A 19,809-nucleotide genomic window follows, 5' to 3' on the forward strand; every position below is an offset into this window, starting at 1 on the left:
CACCCCAGCAGAGTCGGAGCGGAACTCATGTCGGACAACATCTCCAGGATGCTGCGCTCCATATGACTAGTAAGTCAAATCTCAAATAACTGCCCTTATGACTTGTGTTCTGCCTGCTTTAATGATAGAAGTACTTGTGCTGTTCAATCTATAAAGACTGTGTCTGTTCACCGAATAGTGAGGTCAAAATATAAATTGAATGCAGGATCTAGAAAAAATCTGATCGTGATTAAACCAGAAAAATGTAAAATAAATTAACAAAAACTATTTTTAAAGTTTGGGCTCCTAAACATTAGATCACTCTCACCCAAAGCAGTTATTGTAAATTAAATGATCATAGATAATTGTTTTGATGTACTCTGCTTGACTGAAACCTGTCTAAAACCTAATGATTATATTGGTCTAAATGAGTCTACTCCACTAAGTTACTGTTATAAGCATGAGCCCTGTCAGACTGGTCGTGGCGGCGGTGTTGCAACGATATATAGTGATATTCTCAGTGTTACTCAGAAGACAGACAGGTTTAACTCATTCGAAATACTAATGCTTAATGTTACACTGTCATAAATGCAAAATAAATCTATCGTATCTCTTGCTCTGGCTACTGTGTATAGACCACCAGGGCCGTATACAAATTTCCTAAAATAATTTGCAAATTTCCTCTCAGACCTATTGGTTACTGTTGATAAAGCGCTAATTGTCGGAGATTTTAACATTCACGTTGATAATGGGACGCTGCGGAAGCCCCATCCTTCTCGAAGGAGGTTTCGGAAGCAAATACACATATAGCATCCGTTTAGGTGTATATGGAGAAATGGAGGTGATTGTAACCCTCTTGGAAAGGCAGAAGTCTGCAGGGGAAACACGGGCTCTATGGCTAAACCGTGGGCTATACACATACAAGAACCGCTTAGGTCTCAATATGGAACCCAGCCTTCCACGGTTCCCGCGGATTCATCGTGAAGGCCCGGCGCCGGACGTTCCGCCGCATCCACTGCCAAGGGTGACGGAGGATCTCAACAGGGTCTACTGTATGACACTCTGGAGCAGTTTTAGCAAGACGACACTAACTGGTGCCTCTCGGCGCCCCCTATCTGGTGTAGGCCGGGGCTCGGGACAAGTAGTTCCACTCACCATTTTTTAAAGCACCACCTTACTAAGTGAGACTGGATAACACTGGGAAAATGTACCCACTCCACTTGGAACAGGGACGCTACGGAAGCCCCATCCTTCCTGAAGGAGGTTTCGGAAGCAAATACACACATATAGCATCCGTTTAGGTGTATATGGAGAAATGGAGGTGATTGTAACCCTCTTGGAAAGGCAGAAGTCTGCAGGGGAAACACGGGCTCTATGGCTAAACCGTGGGCTATACACATACAAGAACCGCTTAGGTCTCAATATGGAACCCAGCCTTCCACGGTTCCCGCGGATTCATCGTGAAGGCCCGGCGCCGGACGTTCCGCCGCATCCACTGCCAAGGGTGACGGAGGATCTCAACAGGGTCTACTGTATGACACTCTGGAGCAGTTTTAGCAAGACGACACTAACTGGTGCCTCTCGGCGCCACTACCCGTTTGAGTTGAGAACACAGGAGGATACCGGCTCCACACGGAGGCTATAGAATCTAGCGAACGTGTTGGGGGTCGCCCAGCCCGCAGCCCTACAAATATCTGTCAGCGAGGCGCCACGAGCCAAGGAGGCGGTGGCGGGCGAGTTGCGACATGCGACGGGAGAGTAGACCACCCTGTCGGTTGATGTACGCAACGGTCGCTATGTTGTCCGTTTGGACCAGTACATGCTTGCCTCGTAAGTGCCCTTTGAGACGGTTCAAGGCCAGGCGCACTGCTAACAACTCTAGGCAATTGATGTGCCAATGCAGCTGTGGGCCTGTCCAAACCCCTGAGACTGCACGTGGCACCCCACCCGGTGGTGGATGCATCCGTGTAGACCACAGCACGCCTGGAGATCTGCTCTAGGGTCACCCCTGCCCGGAGGAACGCAAGATCTGACCACGGGGTGAAGGTTTGGCGACAGGCCGGTGTAACTTGGACCCGGTGAGTGCCGCGCTTCCACGCCCACCTTGGGACTCGGCCATAAAGCCAGTGCTGGAGTGGTCTCATATGTACCACATATATGGTATCACAGGCGCTGTCTGTTCGACCGAATCCAACTCCATACCGATAAAAGAGATCCTCTGCGTTGGGGACAGTTTGCTCTTTTCCCAGTTGACCCGAAGGCCCAACAGGCTGAGGAGCCGAAGTGCCAGGTCCCTGTGCTCGCACAACTGATCCTGAAACTGTGCTAGTATAAGCCAATCGTCTAGATAGTTGAGAACGCGAACACCCTGCTCTCTGAGGAGAACAAGAGCAGCCTCCGTGACCTTCACAAAGACACGGGGAGACAGGGACAGCCCGAAGGGCAGGACCTTGTACTGATATGCCCGTCCTTCGAACGCAAACCGCAGAAATGGTCTGTGGCGTGGAAGGATCGACACATGAAAGTACGTGTCCTTCAGGTCGATCACAGCAAACCAATCTCGGTTACGGACGCACCCGAAGATGCGTTTCTGTGTCAACATCTTGAACGGTAGCCGATGAAGGGCCCGGTTCAAAACTCGCAGGTCCAAGATTGGCCATAACCCACCACCTTTCTTGGGTACAATGAAGTAAGGGCTGTAAAACCCCGACCTCATATCGGCTGGAGGGACTGGCTCTATCACATCCTTCGCCAGTAGGACTGCGATCTCTGCCCGTAGAACAGGGGCATCGGCCGCCTTCACTGTAGTGGAGCGGATACCGCTGAACTTGGGCGGGCGCCGGGCGAACTGAATCGCATAGCCGAGGTTGATGGTTCGCATAAGCCAGCGAGACGGGCTGGGTAGCGCTGACCAAGCGCCCAGAAACCGTACAAGCGGGACCACAGCCGTACCCGCAGTGGGGCAGCGAGGTGGACCCAGCTCGGGCCGGAGAGGGGTGAGTGTGGGGTGCAAGGCTCACCTGGTTCCACGTGTTGGCAGAGGGTGCGTGAGTAGGGCCTTTGTTGATGCTCTCGAACCGCCCGCTGCTGCCTTCTGGCGAAGGAGGAGGATGAGTGAGGTCTGGCATTAGTCCGTCCGCAACTCTCCGTGCCCTCCTGGGACCCAGAGATAAAGGAAACTGCTCTTTTGTCGATAATTTGGGTACCATCGGCCGTGAGGCCTACGGCGGGAAAAAACGAAACTAAAGATTCTCCACCCGGCCCTCCTCCGGGGGAGGGAGTGGTGCGTTCACCATCTCCTGAAGAGCAGATCCTTCCATCCATCCCTGGGTCGACTGTCTCAGGGCCGCTTGCTTTTCTGCTTGCCAGCAGGTTTGCCGGGGGCCTGGAGAGGCGGGGCGGCCCGCCCATGCCCGGCTCCATGACGCCGCTTTGCTGAAGGCTGCTGCGGATGTGGCACGGGAGCGGGGGCGGATGCGGGGGTGCTGCAGCCGGCGGACGGATGGAGGCAGCAGCTGCCCGCCAAGGCAGGATGTGTCGGACCGCCTCAGTCTGCTTCTGGGCAGCCGAGAACTGCTGGGCAAAGCTCTCGACTGCATCGCCGAAGAGGCCAGTCTGGGACACAGGGGAATTGAGGAACCGAACCTTGTTGGTGTCCCTCATGTCTGCCAGACACAGCCAGAGATGGTGCTCCTGGACCACAAGCGTGGACATCGCATGACCCAGAGAACTCACGGTGACCTTCGTCACTTAGAGCGCGAGGTCAGTGGCGGTTCGGAGCTCTTTTAGAACTTCCGGATCGTGACCACCCTCGTGCAGGTCCTTCAGTGCCTTAGCCTGGTGCACCTGCAGTAACCCCATAGCGTGTAAGGCGGAAGCAGCTTCCCCATAAGCCGTATAGGCTCTGCCGGTTAGACCAGACGAATGCCTACAGGCCCGGGAAGGAAGTACTGGGTCTCCCCGCCAGGAGGAGGCGGACTTAGGACACAATTGCATCGCTACCGCCCGCTCCACCGCCGAATACCCCTTCGCTGCACCGCCGTCGAGGGTGATGAGGGAGGAGGAGCCCGCCGGCCATGGATACTGCTGGTACGTGAGGCAGCGATCGTGACCATCATCCGGTGCCAGGTAACGACCGCACCCAGAAACGCACGGGTGAAACGGCATCCTTATAAGAACGATCCGTCATCTTTATAAAGACGCACCCGTGTAGCTCTTTTAGAGAAATTTGCTCTTTTTTAGGAAATGCTCTTTTAGTGCTGAGGCGCACAGGGGTGATGGCCGCTTTGCAACACGACAGGGGGTAGTGCAGCCTGAAGTGCGCAAACCACTCGACACTGGAACGACCACCGCTGAAGCGCCGTCCCGCCAACACAGAAAGCTTCCGAGAGCGTGCTGAACTCGTAGTTCTCGAAATAAACTTAGAGCAGAACGATGTTGTCGCTCGGCTCCGAAGCGAAAAGCTGGTATGCATTGCACCTGCTGCCTTATTATACTCACGCTGTGATCAGCGGCAGCTGGATGCAATAATTGCATGCCAATGTGCATTGGCTCGTTTAGTTTACACTCGAAGTAGATTGGTCTATCGAAGCGATATCCCAATTCGTCGGTCCCGACATGACTCGTAGTGACCGACTGAAAAGCAAGTACGGTTACTTCCTCTACTGTCAAAAATCTGGGTGTTACATTAGATAGCAACTTGTCTTTTGAAAATCATATTTCCCATGTTACAAAAACAGCATTCTTCCCGGCAAGTTGTTTAGCAAAAGACAACCAATCATAAACTAAACAATGATTTGCTCTCATTTTATTGTACAGAAACCAGACTGCTATTAGTTTCAGTACCAGATGGAAATGTGTAAAAAATATATTTTAGATCACTTTACACCACCAGAGTGGCTTTATGTGGTACCAGATGAAACTTCTAAATTATCTAAGCTAACGGAGTGTGTTAAAAATGTAAAAGAATGGATGACCAATAATTTTCTCCTATTAAATTCGGATAAGACAGAGATATTACTTATTGGACCAAAAGACAGTACGCCGAATCTCGTGGATTACAATTTGCAACTAGACGGATGCACGGTTACCTCCTCTACAGTCAGTGCAAGTGAAGCAAACAATCAACTATGGATGGCAAGGCACTGTCAAAAGAAATCCGGGATAAAGTTGTGGACAGGCACAAGTAAGGAGATGGATACAAAAAAAAAATTCAAAGGCTTTATCAATGCCTAGAAGCACAGTGAAGTCTATTATTAAGCAGTGGAAGGTATTTGGTACAACATAGACCCTCCCTGGACCAGGACGTCACTCCAAACTGGATGAAAGAGCCGGAGGAAACTGGACAGAGAGGCGACCAAGAGGCCTGCAGCAACTCTGAAGCAGTTGCAGGAATTTATGACAAAGAGTGGTCATTTTGTGCATGTGTCAACAATATCTCAAATTCTCCACAAATGTGGCTTGAATGGGAGGGGTGCAAGAAAAAAGCCGGCTCCTCAAGAAAGGCCACATGCATTCACGACTGAGCTTTGCCAAAATGCACCTTGAAGATTCTGAGGCAGATGAGAATAAAATTGAATTATTTGGCCTCAACACCAAATGAAATCCAATTTCGTTTCACCATCCAAATAACAGCATTCCTCCAGTAAAGCATGGAGGTGGTGATGTCCTGTTCTGGGGTGTTTCTCTGCAGCAGAGACTTGAGCACTTGTCAGGATAGAAGGAAAATGGATGGAGCAAAATACCCTTAAATTCTTGAGGAAAATCTGCTGCCCTCTGCCAGAAAGTTGTCAATGGGAAGAAGGTTTACCTTCCAACATTACAATGACCCAAAGCACACAGCAAAACTGAGCACACAGTGGTTGAAGGAGAAAAAGCTGAATGTCCTTGCATGGCCTCGTCAGAGCCCATTTAAACCCCACTGAAAATCTGTGGAAAGACTTGAAGACGGCAGTCCACAAATGCTCACCATCAAATTTAACTGAACTTGAGCAGTTCTGCAAAGAAGAGCAGAAGTCTAGACGTGTGGAGTTAGTAGAGACAAATCCCAACAGACTAAAGGCTCTAATTAAAGCAAAAGGTGCTTCAACAAAATACTGACACAAGGGGATGATCCTTTTTCCAACTCAGTGATTCTGGTTTATTTATTTATTTATGTATGTTATATCTTTCACTTGGATGTTATAAGTGGCACTGATTAAATACAGCTGGATAAAACAAAAACTGTGTCCGTCTCATTTCAGGCTGCAAAGCAACACAATGTGATTATTTTAAAGGGGGGGGGGGGATTCTTTTCTATATCCACTGTATCTGCACAGAAGAACAAGTAGTTATTAAAAAAGACAGTATACTGTACTTGTCCAATCTATTTTTTTTTTCAGATTTGAGGATGTTACCAGTGGCATGAGATGATTAAAACTGTTTTACACAGCATTCCCCTGTGAAAAATAAGTACATTTTAGCATACTTTTAAAGATAGTATTGGGAAACAATAAACTTTTATAGGATAAGTGCAGAATAATTTTTTTTCTGACATTTAAGTTATTAACATGTTATTTACAATTAAATTAAATTGTATTAAACTTAAACTGAACTTAAAAGCTTTCTTGTCCCACTTAAGAGGTGCATCTTTGAATATAATTTCATAATTAAATTGTCTTTGAAATGTGGTTCAAATGTGCTGTCGAATTCTGAGCATTTATTAAACTAAAGCACTGCCTATATGCAATTTGAATCTTGAATGTCATGTATGTAAATATATTTGTAATTTAGTCAAATCCAATAACAAGCTAAAGTTAAAACTGATCATGTACTTTACATGTGCTTTATGTTAAGCAACACATCAATAAAGTAAGTGTACTTCTTAACACAGCAACACAACAAAAGATTAATAAAACAATGATTTAAAATGTATTTTAAAGTAAAAAAAATACTTTTAATTTGACATTATTACAATGCACATTTTAAAAGTGTACTTAAGAGTGTTAAGAAGCAGAGTCATGAAAGTATACTTTAAATATACTTAAGTGGCCTTTTACTTCATTAATATTATATTATCTGCAAGCACAGTTTTTTAATTCTCTAATTTTAGTACGCTACAACTGCACATTCTGTACAATTAAGCACACTTATTTTTCTCAAGGGCTTTACTGATCCTTCATGATGATTATGCATGTAACTTTATGAGTTCATATAAATTGAGAGACTAAATGGAATATTAAAAATGGAATTTCAAAATTTGCAGTGCAGGAGCATTTCAAATGAACTAATGATGTCAAAAGGTGATTTAGAAGAGTGAAAATAAAGAAGAAAATGGTGACCAATTACAGACATTACAGTACATTGTCCCCTTATACATTCATATGCATTTTAAACACAGTGCTTCAACCATGAATATGTAAATCAGTTTATCTAGAGTTTACAATTGTACCATGTAAAATTATGAAATCCAGTAGTAACCCAGAGTACAACAAAACAACCTAGGAATAGAAATGAACCGTTATTGAAATTGAAATTCTACACTAAAATTTCTAATTTTAATTTTATTTCCAACATTTTATTTCTAAATGGACCTCCACAGCTCTTTCACAAACATAATTTCTTCAGCACAGGTCTCATTTTACAGCATATGCTACAAACACCACTTACTTCAAAACAGCATGTACTGTCTAATCAACACAAACCCACTCTGTGATTGAGATGTGGTTGAATCATCAAGCCTGACGCCTACTGGTCTGAGCTCACCCTGCACTCTGATGAGGAAGATGACCTTCACTAAGTCACCGAGGACAAACAGATTAAATCAGGTTCTGCCAGAATTTGAAAGATAACAGCAAAAAATAGAGAACAATGAAAATATATGCAATTTAAACTCACCAGGTATTTTGCCCTGCAGATTAAAATGATCGGGTGATTTAAGTAATGAAGATTATTATCACAGGTTCTGTGATTCTTTGTAGCATATTATTTTCACCAAAATGAATTACCCTCTTCTTATCAAGAACCATTTGTTTTTGCATGGAGTCCTTGAGTTTGAAAAAAAATTCCTGAGGATTCAGAATAGGTTCTTCAAATCAGTTTACCGTGCATCATGTAAATGATTTTTTTCATTTTTGTTCAATTTGTTTTTATATTTAGTTATACATCAGATTTATATGAAAAGGGAGTGTACATACCATTCAAGGTTTTTATTTGCTTTTGGTAAGGTTTGTATTTATATATTTATTTAGTTTTAAATGACTCATCAAGACTAATTTTGTGATTTCCCGTGATGGCAAATCTGAATGTAAAGTTGAATACGATTTAAAAAATACAAATAAATAAATAGATAAATACATTTTAATTGCAATAAAAATATTTTGTAATTTTACAATTGTCTTTACTTTCCCTTTTGTGTCATTGCTAAAGAAAAGTATTAATTTCTTCCAAAAAAAAAAAGCTTATATATATATATACTTATGCCTTGCAGTAATTCAGCATTTAAACTGTCTTGTGTTTCTCTGCCAGATCTTGTATAATGTCAGTGGTTTAAAAAAAAAATAAACTGACACTCTTCCTGCAGACTTTCTGGAGGTATTAATTATTAATAATAATAATACTAATAATAACTAAACTGTGTATACGTTGATGTGGGTTAAAAAAACAATTAATATTAACAATATGTATGTATATTTGTATGTAAGCAATGCTAATGTTTTTATTGCTTATTATGAATATGTATTTTAGCTTTCAGAATAAGGAAGCATGAATACGTCTACTTCAAAATCCACTGAAATAATAAACCATCCATACCCTTTTTTATACCATTTTCAAAATCCTATGATTTGGAACTAAAGGGAATCAGCTTATCTCGCTCACTCTCTATCTCACTCTACACACACCTCAAAATTGACCAATAAATTATTCTATTCCATTTAGCAAAGTATCCAACACTTTAATATAAGCTCAACACATTAATTTACTTCAAATCTTTTCATTTGGTTCCGACTAAACACACTCATTAACAGGTAGCCGAAGGCAGTGGCCAACTAAAGAGAGCGGTTTAACTAAAGAGACGTATGAAAATACACATCCTATAAGTACCCAGCGTGCTCCTATTCACACACCTCACTAAGTCTAGTGACCGTCTAGCAACTCTTGGCATTATTAAGCACCTGGCAGGCAGAACGATAGCAGAGGAAAAGCAGTTTACTGGGCAAAATAGCTGCTTTTCTTGCTCGGGGTATTTGAGAATCTTATCGCTGGAATATCCCAAACTCCAACAGATAGTAGAGAAACAGCGGGAGCCTAGCGGACAGCTTAGAGGAAATGAAAACACATCCATCCACAGCTCTATCCTTCTTTTCTATTCCACTATTCTTCTGCCTGGAGATCAGCCACTCCAGAGATAATGGGGGGAGAGATTTGTATTTATAAAGAAAGAGAGAGAGAGAGAGACAAAGAATGTGGCCACAGTCTCTGAATTCAGCTCACTTATTAGAGTTTTAATATCCACACAGCATGTTCACGCAATCACACTGTAACATCAGTAAGTCAGACCAGACATTTTCAACGGGTGGCTGAATTTCCATAAAGTCAAACTAACAAACACGATATTAGAAATGATTTTCACAAATAGGGTACAAATCGGTGTATGCATTTAGAGAAAGACTTCATTTCTATCCCACAATGCTCTCTGTTTACAGCATTTCTGTTATGAGAGTGTACTATGTACAGTACCATACAAAAAATTGGAGCCAGTAATATTTTTTTATGTTTTTTTTTCTTCTTTTTTTAAAAATATCTTATGCTCATCGAGGGTGAATTTATTTGATCAAAATATATTGAGAAATATTATTACAATTTAAAAATGTAATTAAAATTTTCTATTTTAATACATTTTTTAAAGTATTTTATTCCTGTGATGTTAAATCTGAATTTTCAGCATCATTTCTCCAGCCTTAAGTGTCACATGATCTTTCAGAAATCATTCTAATATGCTGATTTGCTGCACAAGAAACATTTCTGATTCAATGTTGAAAACAGTTGTGCTCCTTTACAATTTCGTGGCATTTCGAGTTATTATTGGAGTTTGGGTTATTTTAGCATCATTGATGACTAGTTCAAAAGAACAGATTTTATTTGCAATATTAGAATATTTTATAAATATTTCTTTTGTAACATTAGAAATGCCTTTACTATCACTTTTGGCAAATGTAATGCATTCTTGCTCATTAAAAGCATTAATTAAATTATATATATATTTTTTTTAATCTTACTGACCCCAAAGCTAGGGTTAGCTTATTTAGGCTAAATCTACAATCCTGTTACCCATTCTTAGTGTTTTTATATACTTTTATACTAATTAAGTTCACGCTAAAAGCTCATACATATTTAAGACAATTTTTATTTGTTATTAGTATCCTAAATTTGTGGAAATATTCTCTCAGTAATGTGATCTCTCGGCAGTTCTGTGGACCTGAGATTGACCTTTAACATCGGAGCAAAAAGACATACTAACAAAGACAATCATTCTTACTAGGTGTCTGGGCTGAAGTGTGAACATCACTTTCAAATGATTGCTTTATGTTTTACAGCAAACATTTACACCAACTACTCTTAACATCTTACAATCCACCATCAGGGATGAATGTAGCTCTCACCCATTGGCCCTGACATGACCCAGTGACCTCTGGAAGGCGAAAATGGGGTGTGAAGCATCTCAAGCAATTGGGACAGTTTTAACACCATTACTGCATTTCTTTTCTAGCCTCCTAGATGCTCCGTGGCACAACATGATTTGTCAAGAGAACTCTGGGTCACAACTGATCTGACAGTCAGGCTTGACATGAACAGCTCGCGTGATGAAAGTTGAATGATTCTGGTACCTGTTTTAGTCAGAGGGCTGGAAAACAGCTGCTGCAGGAGTTTGTTCTCTGAAGTCCTCAAAACCACCACAATGTCTGCAGGAAGAGTGTCCCGGTTCTTCTCCAGAAAACCACTGACATTATACAGCACCTGACAGAGAACACAAGACATTTTCATGTTTATTTGTTTAAGAAATTAACACTTTTATTCAGCAGTGGTGCATTCAATTGATCAAAAGTGACTGGAAAGACAATTAAACTGATTAAACAATTTAACAAAAAAATGCATATTTCGAATAAACGCAGTTCTTTTGATTAATTTTAAAGGGGTCATATGACGTTGCTAAAAGAACATTATTTTGTGTATTTGGTGTAATTAAATGTGTTTATGTGGTTAAAGGTCAAAAAAGCACATTATTTTCCACATACTGTACATTATTGTTTCTCCTCTATGCCCCGCCTTTCTGAAACGCGTTGATTTTTACAAAGCTCATCGGTCTGAAAAAGCGAGGTGTGCTCTGATTGGCCAGCTATCCAGTGTGTTGTGATTGGCCGATTTCCTCAAGCGTGTGACGGAAGTGTTACGTCCCTCACCGTACTGTGATGCCTGCGGCAACCACATGTGACGACCCCGGGCTGGACTCCGCTTCGTCTACGATGAAAGCCGATCCGGCGATCCACAGCACTAAGTTGATGTATTTCCTCAGCGACCAGCACGGATCAGCTCCAGGCATGACGAAGCGGATATCGTCCTCTTTTGGAAGACCAAACAAAGTAGTTTCGCTTTCACAACGAAACACACAGCCTTCTTTATGCACCAAGAGCTTGTAACACTCCAAAGAGAAAGGAAAACTTGAAATCGCATCATATGACCCCTTTAAAATAAATACAATATAAAGCTGTAGGTACTGCAAATAAAAGGGTAAGTGAGATTTTATTTACCTTGCCAGCATAATGCTGGATCCCGAAGCAAAGCTCCACACGCTTGGGCGTCCAGAAGTACTTGTTTCTCAGGTTATCCTGAAACTTATCTTTAGAACAATCACTGAATGTGAGTGGAGAATCTCACCAAACTGGCCTCTCATCTCAAGAATAAATATATATTTAAATGCAATGCCACTATTCAGTTAAAACTGATTTGCTATTAGCATTTTTCTTTAAAAAAAGAGTGTATGCGAAACATCATGTAACCATGAAAGTACTCATTCAAAAGCATTACCGACAAGTGTTTGGTCGGTGGCCTGTGGGAAACGGCTCTCCTCATCCAGCAGAGACAGTAAACCCATGGGCTTCTGAAGAAACATGTCCAGAATGGGCCTGTTGTCCTCATATTCCACCAGACTGGCATCTACACCCTCGCTCTGATACTCGATCTGAACAAACACACACAGACACACACTGATATTAAGTAACCAAGAATGTGTTAAAAGACCATCAAAACTACATTTGTAAATAAAATACGTTTCCTGGAAGCCTTACAGTTAAATGACTGCATCAACAATGTATTTGAATACAATATTAAATTTATAAGTTTATGATAAATGCTTGTCAGAATTCAGCAGCATTTTAACCACATTCAAAGACAACCGAATGATGATGAAATTGCATATAAAGATGTACTTAAGTCCTACTAAAGGGGGTCAAAAATGCATTTAATATAAATGTATCTAATTCATGAGTCACAAGAAAAAGTCAGACCACTTGATAGACGGATCAACAACAGTTCTAGAGAGTTTCTGCTGAGGACCCTTACAGAAAAGTCACATGAATTTCACACATGATCACATGTTTTTATATGAGTGATCCCATGGGATTTTACATGGGATTCACACAAAAATGTTCCAAAAACACACATTTCCCATGTGGTTTTAACATGTTCTTATGTTTCACATGTGATTTTATCATGTTTCCACACATGAAATTTCACATGTGCGAAATCACATGGACATGTGGTCACATGTGAGCACGTGTTTTAATGCACATGTGAAACTCTTTCTATAAGGGGAGAAAAGGTCATTACACATTTCACCAGTTTTTGAAATTTCCATTTTCTTTCATTGCCATTTACACCGATGCAGAGGCATTCAAAGATAAATAGTGGTGGGTTTAAGATCAACTCGAGCTTAAACTCAAGAGAAAGTCTCCTACAGAAGAAAGAAAGTCGTACAGGTTTGGGGGCGAGTAACTGATGACAAAACTTTCATTTTTGGATGACCTGTCCCTTTAAGTGTAGTTAAAGAAAGTGCTTTCATGACAGTTTTCTAAAAAATATACTTCTAAGATTTGATGTAGACTACATTACAAGTGCACTTGTTTTTCACATGGGGTGATGACAGCATTTTCATTTTTGGGTAAACGATTTCTTTAAGACCATATTGAAATTTTAAAAATTTAAATAAAAGTTGTGTCAATTAATTGCTTAAAGGGCTTTGTAAAATGGTAGGCTTGGGTATATTTTAATCTTAGACTGAATGATGCACCTCTGATAATAATGGTAATATTTATCATACCAGATGTTAGTGTCAGGCTGCAGCAGTGCATTGATGCGGTTCACTATCCAGCTGAAGAGGCGTCCGTACAGGGCTTTAGACAGATGTAGACTACATTAATGTGCACTTGTTTTTCACAGGGGTGATGACAGCATTTTCATTTTTGGGTAAACTATTTCTTTAAGACCATATTGAAATTTAAAAAATTTCAATAAAAGTTGTGTCAATTAATTACTTAAAGGGCTTTGTAAAATGGTAGGCTTGGGTATATTTTAACCTTAGACTGAATGATGCACCTCTGATAATAATGGTAATATTTATCATACCAGATGTTAGTGTCAGGCTGCAGCAGTGCACAAGTGCACTTGTTTTTCACATGGGGTGATGACAGCATTTTCATTTTTGGGTAAACGATTTCTTTAAGACCATATTGAAATTTTAAAAATTTAAATAAAAGTTGTGTCAATTAATTGCTTAAAGGGCTTTGTAAAATGGTAGGCTTGGGTATATTTTAATCTTAGACTGAATGATGCACCTCTGATAATAATGGTAATATTTATCATACTGGGGGTAAGCAGATAAACATCACATTTTCATTTTTTGGGTGAACTATCCCTTTAAGGCCACATCGGACAACAAAGTGACCTGTAGCTGTCGGATATTTGTATTCTGAGAAGATTCAGAGTGTTTCTAATATTCTCTGTATTCAGGTTAATTATACTGGGAATGGACAAGTGGCAACAAACTAACTACCTAACCAACTACCATCCTAACTAACTAACTAGTCAATAAATAAATAAATAAAACATGACCGAGCGATTATACAGCAGAGATCTGTATGTGTCCTACTTTATGTAGGGTTACAGAAGAATGCCTACAGTAGAGTGTTTATTGTATTATGATATATTATATAATATTTACAGCTATTACATGCTCTTACCATTATCTAAGGCCTCAGAGTCGGGCACCTCACTCTTGTCGCTCTGATGTTGGGAGCTGGTGGATGTGAACTCAATATTTCCTGTGTTTAAAATGCCTGATAGAATTCTGTACACAGAATTCACTTCCTGCATATGAAAACATATAAATTATTGGGGGTGAACTCAACAATCCCTTTAATAATTGCATATGATTAAAAAAATATAAATTCGAATTTCAGCTGTACCTCTTCAGTAAATCCTATGATACGGAAACAGTCCTGAATTGCATCAAATTGCTCCTGGTAGAGTTTGCTAGAGACTATGTCCTGCATTACTTTACCATTAACACAATCAATGTATCTGAAAGACCAGAAAAGTTACATGAATCTCTGATCTCTGTCAGTGACACTGTAGATACATAATCGGGAGTCAGAATCACACGTCTTCATAAGCACTGAGTCTGTTTCACTGCATATAAACACAAACCTGGGGGCAGTTTTGTTGGGTAGCCTGTATTTCTTGAGGTTGTCTTGGTGGTAAAGACCAGCATAGATGTAGTAAAATATGTGGAAGTTTTTCTCGCCCCTGCAAAAGAAAATATAAGCTGTGAATAGTGATTCATGTTAAAAATGGCCACAGATCTAGGCACAGTGGCTCCTCACGTAGCCTGTTTGATGACTCTTGATTTCTCCAGAAGATACTCAGAGATCTTAGCACCCATCACGGCCCCTGTAGGTGTGAACTTCATCTCCAGGTACTTTCCGAAGCGGCTGGAGTTATCGTTAATGGCCGTGCACGCATTCCCAAACGCCTCCACCAGGGGATTCACCTGAAGAATCTTCTCACGAAGTGTTCGATTATTAGCCTTGAAATAGAAAACAACAGATGATGTCTGAAAAGTGTGACCCAGATTTTTAATCTGCAAATCTTACAGCCACGGATGATTACGTCACTAGACGGAAAATGATCAGGAATCTCATAATAAAACACAAAAGATTGGTTGCTGAAGCGTTTCTTTAGAGCACATACAGTAGTGTATGTATGAAGTGTGTTAGGTAATGTATAAAAGATGTGAGTACTCAACTTTTCCCAGAAATGTGAGATGTTGGACGATGAGGTGGGCACTCTCAGTTTTACCGGCTCCACTTTCTCCACTAATGATTATACACTACACAGACAAAACAATTGAAAGCATAAATGTCGTTGACATTGGTAGAAATGATGTTGGTTAAAAAAAAAAAAAGCACTCTCCCATAATGCACATACACTACTGTTCTAAAGTTTGGGGTCAGTAATTTAATTTTATTTAATTTTATTTAATTTTATTTAATTTTATTTAATTTTATTTAATTTTATTTAATTGTATTTTATTTTCTGTTTAAGAAATATGTCTTGTATGCATTTATTTAATCAATACAGTTACAACAGTAATATTGCAATTTAAAAGAATTGTTTTAAATATTAATATTCAATATTTTAAAATGCAGCCATTGCTCCAGTAATTTTTATCCTTCAGAAACCTTTCTAATACAGTGATGTTCAAAAAAAACATTTCTTATTATTATCAATGTTGAGAACAGTTTTGCTGATTAATATTTTTGCTGATATAATATTTTGGAAATGGTGAATTGCCCAGTCAGTCTTAGTCCTGTGTCAAATTTACTTTTTAGTAATTATCATATGTAGTCAACATTGTACGCATGTGCACGATTGCCAGATTGCAAAAAATAAGCAAAACTGATTTTTAAAAAAAATGTATACAGAATTTAGTTTTTTTTTTTAATGCAAAAAATGCATCCTTTTAACAGAGAAGCTCTGATATGGGGATTTGAACTCTTGGTATCTGGCAACCGCACACATGAAGCCTCACCTAGTAGAGGCGTGTACAGCAGTCCGCAATAATATTTTGTCTCCTTTTTTCGACGAAAATAAAGAGATTTTTGTACAGTTAAAAAAAAATGCATTTCAGTCTCGACTTTTATCGCCAACAATATTACATGTTGCTATAGTTACAGTTATCGTTTATTGAGCTTATTGTCATCTCGTCATCGTCTCGGTAGTCATGGGAATACAACTTGTCAACTAACATTTTTTGTCATAGTTTTCATTAACAAAATCAACACTAGTCCAAACAACATTTATTTGAAATAGAATAAAAAAAATGCATTTCAGTCTCGACTTTTATCGCCAACAATATTACATGTTGATATAGTTACAGTTATCGTTTATTGAGCTTATTGTCATCTCGTCATCGTCTCGGTAGTCATGGGAATACAACTTGTCAACTAACATTTTTTGTCATAGTTTTCATTAACAAAATCAACACTAGTCCAAACAACATTTATTTGAAATAGAATCTTTTTAAAACATTGTAAGACTTACGCTTTTTGGCTAATTTGAATTGTCCTTGTGGAATAAAAATATGAATTTCTCTCTCTCTCTCTCTCTCTCTCTCTCTCTCTCAAAAAAAAAAACTAATTTAAATAAACTATAGTGTGAAGACTGTTTAAAGAAAAGAGACAACTGGTGAACCCCACATAGATATTTAAAACCATATTTAAAGACAACCTGCTATGTCTATGAACCGTGTGTATGTTAGATATACTCTACATTGTTTTAGGAACGAGAGTGCAGACACAGAAAGCAGTACCTGGTCTTTGGAGAGGGTGACCATGCTCTGATAGGCTGCATCAGCGGTGGCAAAGATGTGCGGGGGGTTAGTGGAGCGTTTCATCCCATGATAGAGCTTTGAGAACTGAGAACAGAGGCGTTTTCAGACACAAAACTACATCTTAGTTCACTCCCTACAAGGAAGCTTTGATTCTGAAAGCCAGCTTGAATTGGCTCCCACACAACTGTTACAAAGTGTGATGTGGATCATGCATTTCACCGAAAAATGGTTAAACAAAGATGGTATGCTTTAGACATGAACTATGCTCTATTGCACAGCCTGATGTTGCTGCTCTCACCTGTGGAGAGTAGATGTTGAGGTTCTGGAAAGGGTTAAGCGCTATGAGGATGTCACCAACATATGTGTAGATCTGCAGCTCCTGATACCGTCTCTGAAGATGTGCAATGATTGTTTCCTAGAAAAGAGAAATGCTGGAGATGGAAATGTTTCTTTGTTGTTTATACTTCAAGATTCACCGAATTCACATAATTTGAGACAGTTTAGTAATGGTCTGTATATTGAATTTCACCTCATTTTAAAGTCAACATGAAGGCAACTCATTTTACTTTTGCAATTTTAGGCATTTTTAATGGAGTTATGCTATGATTTGGAATAGCATTCACTGATCTCGCAAAATAAGTCCAGGAACATGTATTACGTAAATAAGGTCAATTTGATTTCATGTTGCGTTTACATCTAAAAATAAAATTTATATATATATGTCTGTATGATTAATAAAATGAAAGCCTTTGTTTAGATTTCAGGCACAACTTCTAAATACCTCATCTAAAACCTCCAGGTCCACCAGATCATCATCAGGACAGCTCTCAATGATCAGGGTTTTGCGAGTATTGATCCGCTCATGCCTAGAAAAGACAATACAGCAATGTTACCGCTTCATTAAACATGAAATACTAGAAAATCAATTCAATCATAAACAATTGCATATTTTTTTTTAAGGAAATTTAAAACTCAGTGCCATGATTCTAGGCTGTTGTTGGAGATTGCCAGGGCTAGTTCTAGGATATTCTGTGGGGTTGGTAGGTGTTTACTGGCCTCTAAAGAGCCCACGAGTGTGATATGATACTCTAGTCTCTAGTCTTGACTGTATGGAGTCAGTAAGATTTTATAACGTTTCTGAAAGTCTCTTCTGCTCACCAAGCCTGCATTTATTTGATCAAAAATACAGTCAAAACAGTAATATTGTGAAATATTATTACAATTTAAAATTACAGATTTCTGTTTGGATATATTTTCAAATGTAATTTATTGCTGTGATCAAAGCTGTATTTTCAGCATCATTACTCCAGTCTTCAGTGTCACATGATCTTCAGAAATCATAATAATATGCTGATTGAAGAAACATTTCAGATTATTATCAATGTTGAAAACAACTGCTTAACATGTTTTTAAGGATTCTTGATGATAAAGAATGTTCAAAAGAAACATTTTTTTTAAATAGACATATTTTGTAACATTATAAATGTCTAATTTTTGATCAATTTAATGCATTAATTTAATTAATTAAAACAATCTAACTGAACGGTTGAGCAAGTCTATGGGTTTATAAAGTCTCTTCTGCTCACCAAGCCTGCATTTATTTGATCAAAAATACAGTCAAAACAGTAATATTGTGAAATATTATTACAATTTAAAACTACAGATTTCTGTTTGGATATATTTTCAAATGTAATTTATTTCTGTGATCAAAGCTGTATTTTCAGCATCATTACTCCAGTCTTCAGTGTCACATGATCTTCAGAAATCATAATAATATGCTGATTGAAGAAACATTTCAGATTATTATCAATGTTGAAAACAACTGCTTAACATGTTTTTAAGGATTCTTGATGATAAAGAATGTTCAAAAGAAACATTTTTTTTAAATAGACATATTTTGTAACATTATAAATGTCTAATTTTTGATCAATTTAATGCATTAATTTAATTAATTAAAACAATCTAACTGAACGGTTGAGCAAGTCTATGGGTTTATTTATTTGTTAAATTTTTTTTCTGGGCATTTTATCAACTAGCTGGTCCAAAATGTAACTCAAATTTAATAGCACGCATTAATAAGCTGCATAATTTGAAGTATCATCGATGTCCATAGCACAAATAGTGTAGGACTAGTTAGTTACATGCAAGGCAAATGTTTAGTGTTAGAGGTTTGTTCGAATTCTTAACTCTACGTTTTAGGAACAAAAATAGTGTAAACAAAAAACAAAAAACAAAAAATCCGTAAAATTTACGGTAAAAAAACGGCAGCTGTGGTTGCCGGAATTTTACCGCAAAAAATACGGTAGCAACGTTTTAGGTTTTACGGTTTTAACTTAAATTTACAGTTAAATACCGTAATTTCATTAACTGATATAATGTTAATATACCAACCTATTGAAGTACTGAAATCTGTTTTGTGTCTTTGTAATACACTGATAACCACCAAATGCAGGAGGTGATGAGAAAGTCACATGATGAACCAAAGCCCATCACAAGCAGCTTTTAAATACTAACATACAGTGGGTACGGAAAGTATTCAGACCCCCTTAAATTTTTCACTCTTTGTTATATTGCAGCCATTTGCTAAAATCATTTAAGTTATTTTTTTTTCCTCATTAATGTACACACAGCACCCCATATTGACAGAAAAACACAGAATTGTTGACATTTTTGCAGATTTATTAAAAAAGAAAAACTGAAATATCACATGGTCCTAAATATTCAGACCCTTTGCTCAGTATTTAGTAGAAGCACCCTTTTGATCTAATACAGCCATGAGTCTTTTTGGGAAAGACGCAACAAGTTTTTCACACCTGGATTTGGGAATCCTCTGCCATTCCTCCTTGCAGAGCCTCTCCAGTTCTGGCAGGTTGGATGGTAAACGTTGGTGGACAGCAATTTTTAGG

The 19,809-nt window shown here is 39.2% G+C and overlaps 1 protein-coding gene across 1 annotated transcript in view; it reads right to left on the minus strand.

Annotated features, from left to right (window-relative positions):
* The window catches only part of LOC107588256 (myosin-IIIb-like), a 179,350-nt gene that overhangs the window by 95,210 nt on the left and 64,331 nt on the right, over positions 1-19,809 (minus strand). Inside the window, exons 14-25 of the mRNA XM_016276289.1 lie at positions 17,685-17,769; positions 17,202-17,318; positions 16,883-16,987; positions 15,317-15,400; positions 14,895-15,097; positions 14,719-14,817; positions 14,478-14,592; positions 14,253-14,379; positions 12,805-12,818; positions 12,043-12,196; positions 11,766-11,854; positions 10,845-10,974 (exon numbers count right to left, since the gene is read on the minus strand). Coding sequence (XP_016131775.1) covers positions 10,845-10,974; positions 11,766-11,854; positions 12,043-12,196; positions 12,805-12,818; positions 14,253-14,379; positions 14,478-14,592; positions 14,719-14,817; positions 14,895-15,097; positions 15,317-15,400; positions 16,883-16,987; positions 17,202-17,318; positions 17,685-17,769 — 1,322 coding nt within the window. The remainder of the gene's footprint in view (positions 1-10,844; positions 10,975-11,765; positions 11,855-12,042; positions 12,197-12,804; positions 12,819-14,252; positions 14,380-14,477; positions 14,593-14,718; positions 14,818-14,894; positions 15,098-15,316; positions 15,401-16,882; positions 16,988-17,201; positions 17,319-17,684; positions 17,770-19,809) is intronic.

Source organism: Sinocyclocheilus grahami, unplaced genomic scaffold, assembly GCF_001515645.1.
Source record: "Sinocyclocheilus grahami isolate Dianchi unplaced genomic scaffold, SAMN03320097.WGS_v1.1 scaffold100.1, whole genome shotgun sequence".
Classification (NCBI taxonomy): Eukaryota; Metazoa; Chordata; class Actinopteri; order Cypriniformes; family Cyprinidae; genus Sinocyclocheilus; species Sinocyclocheilus grahami.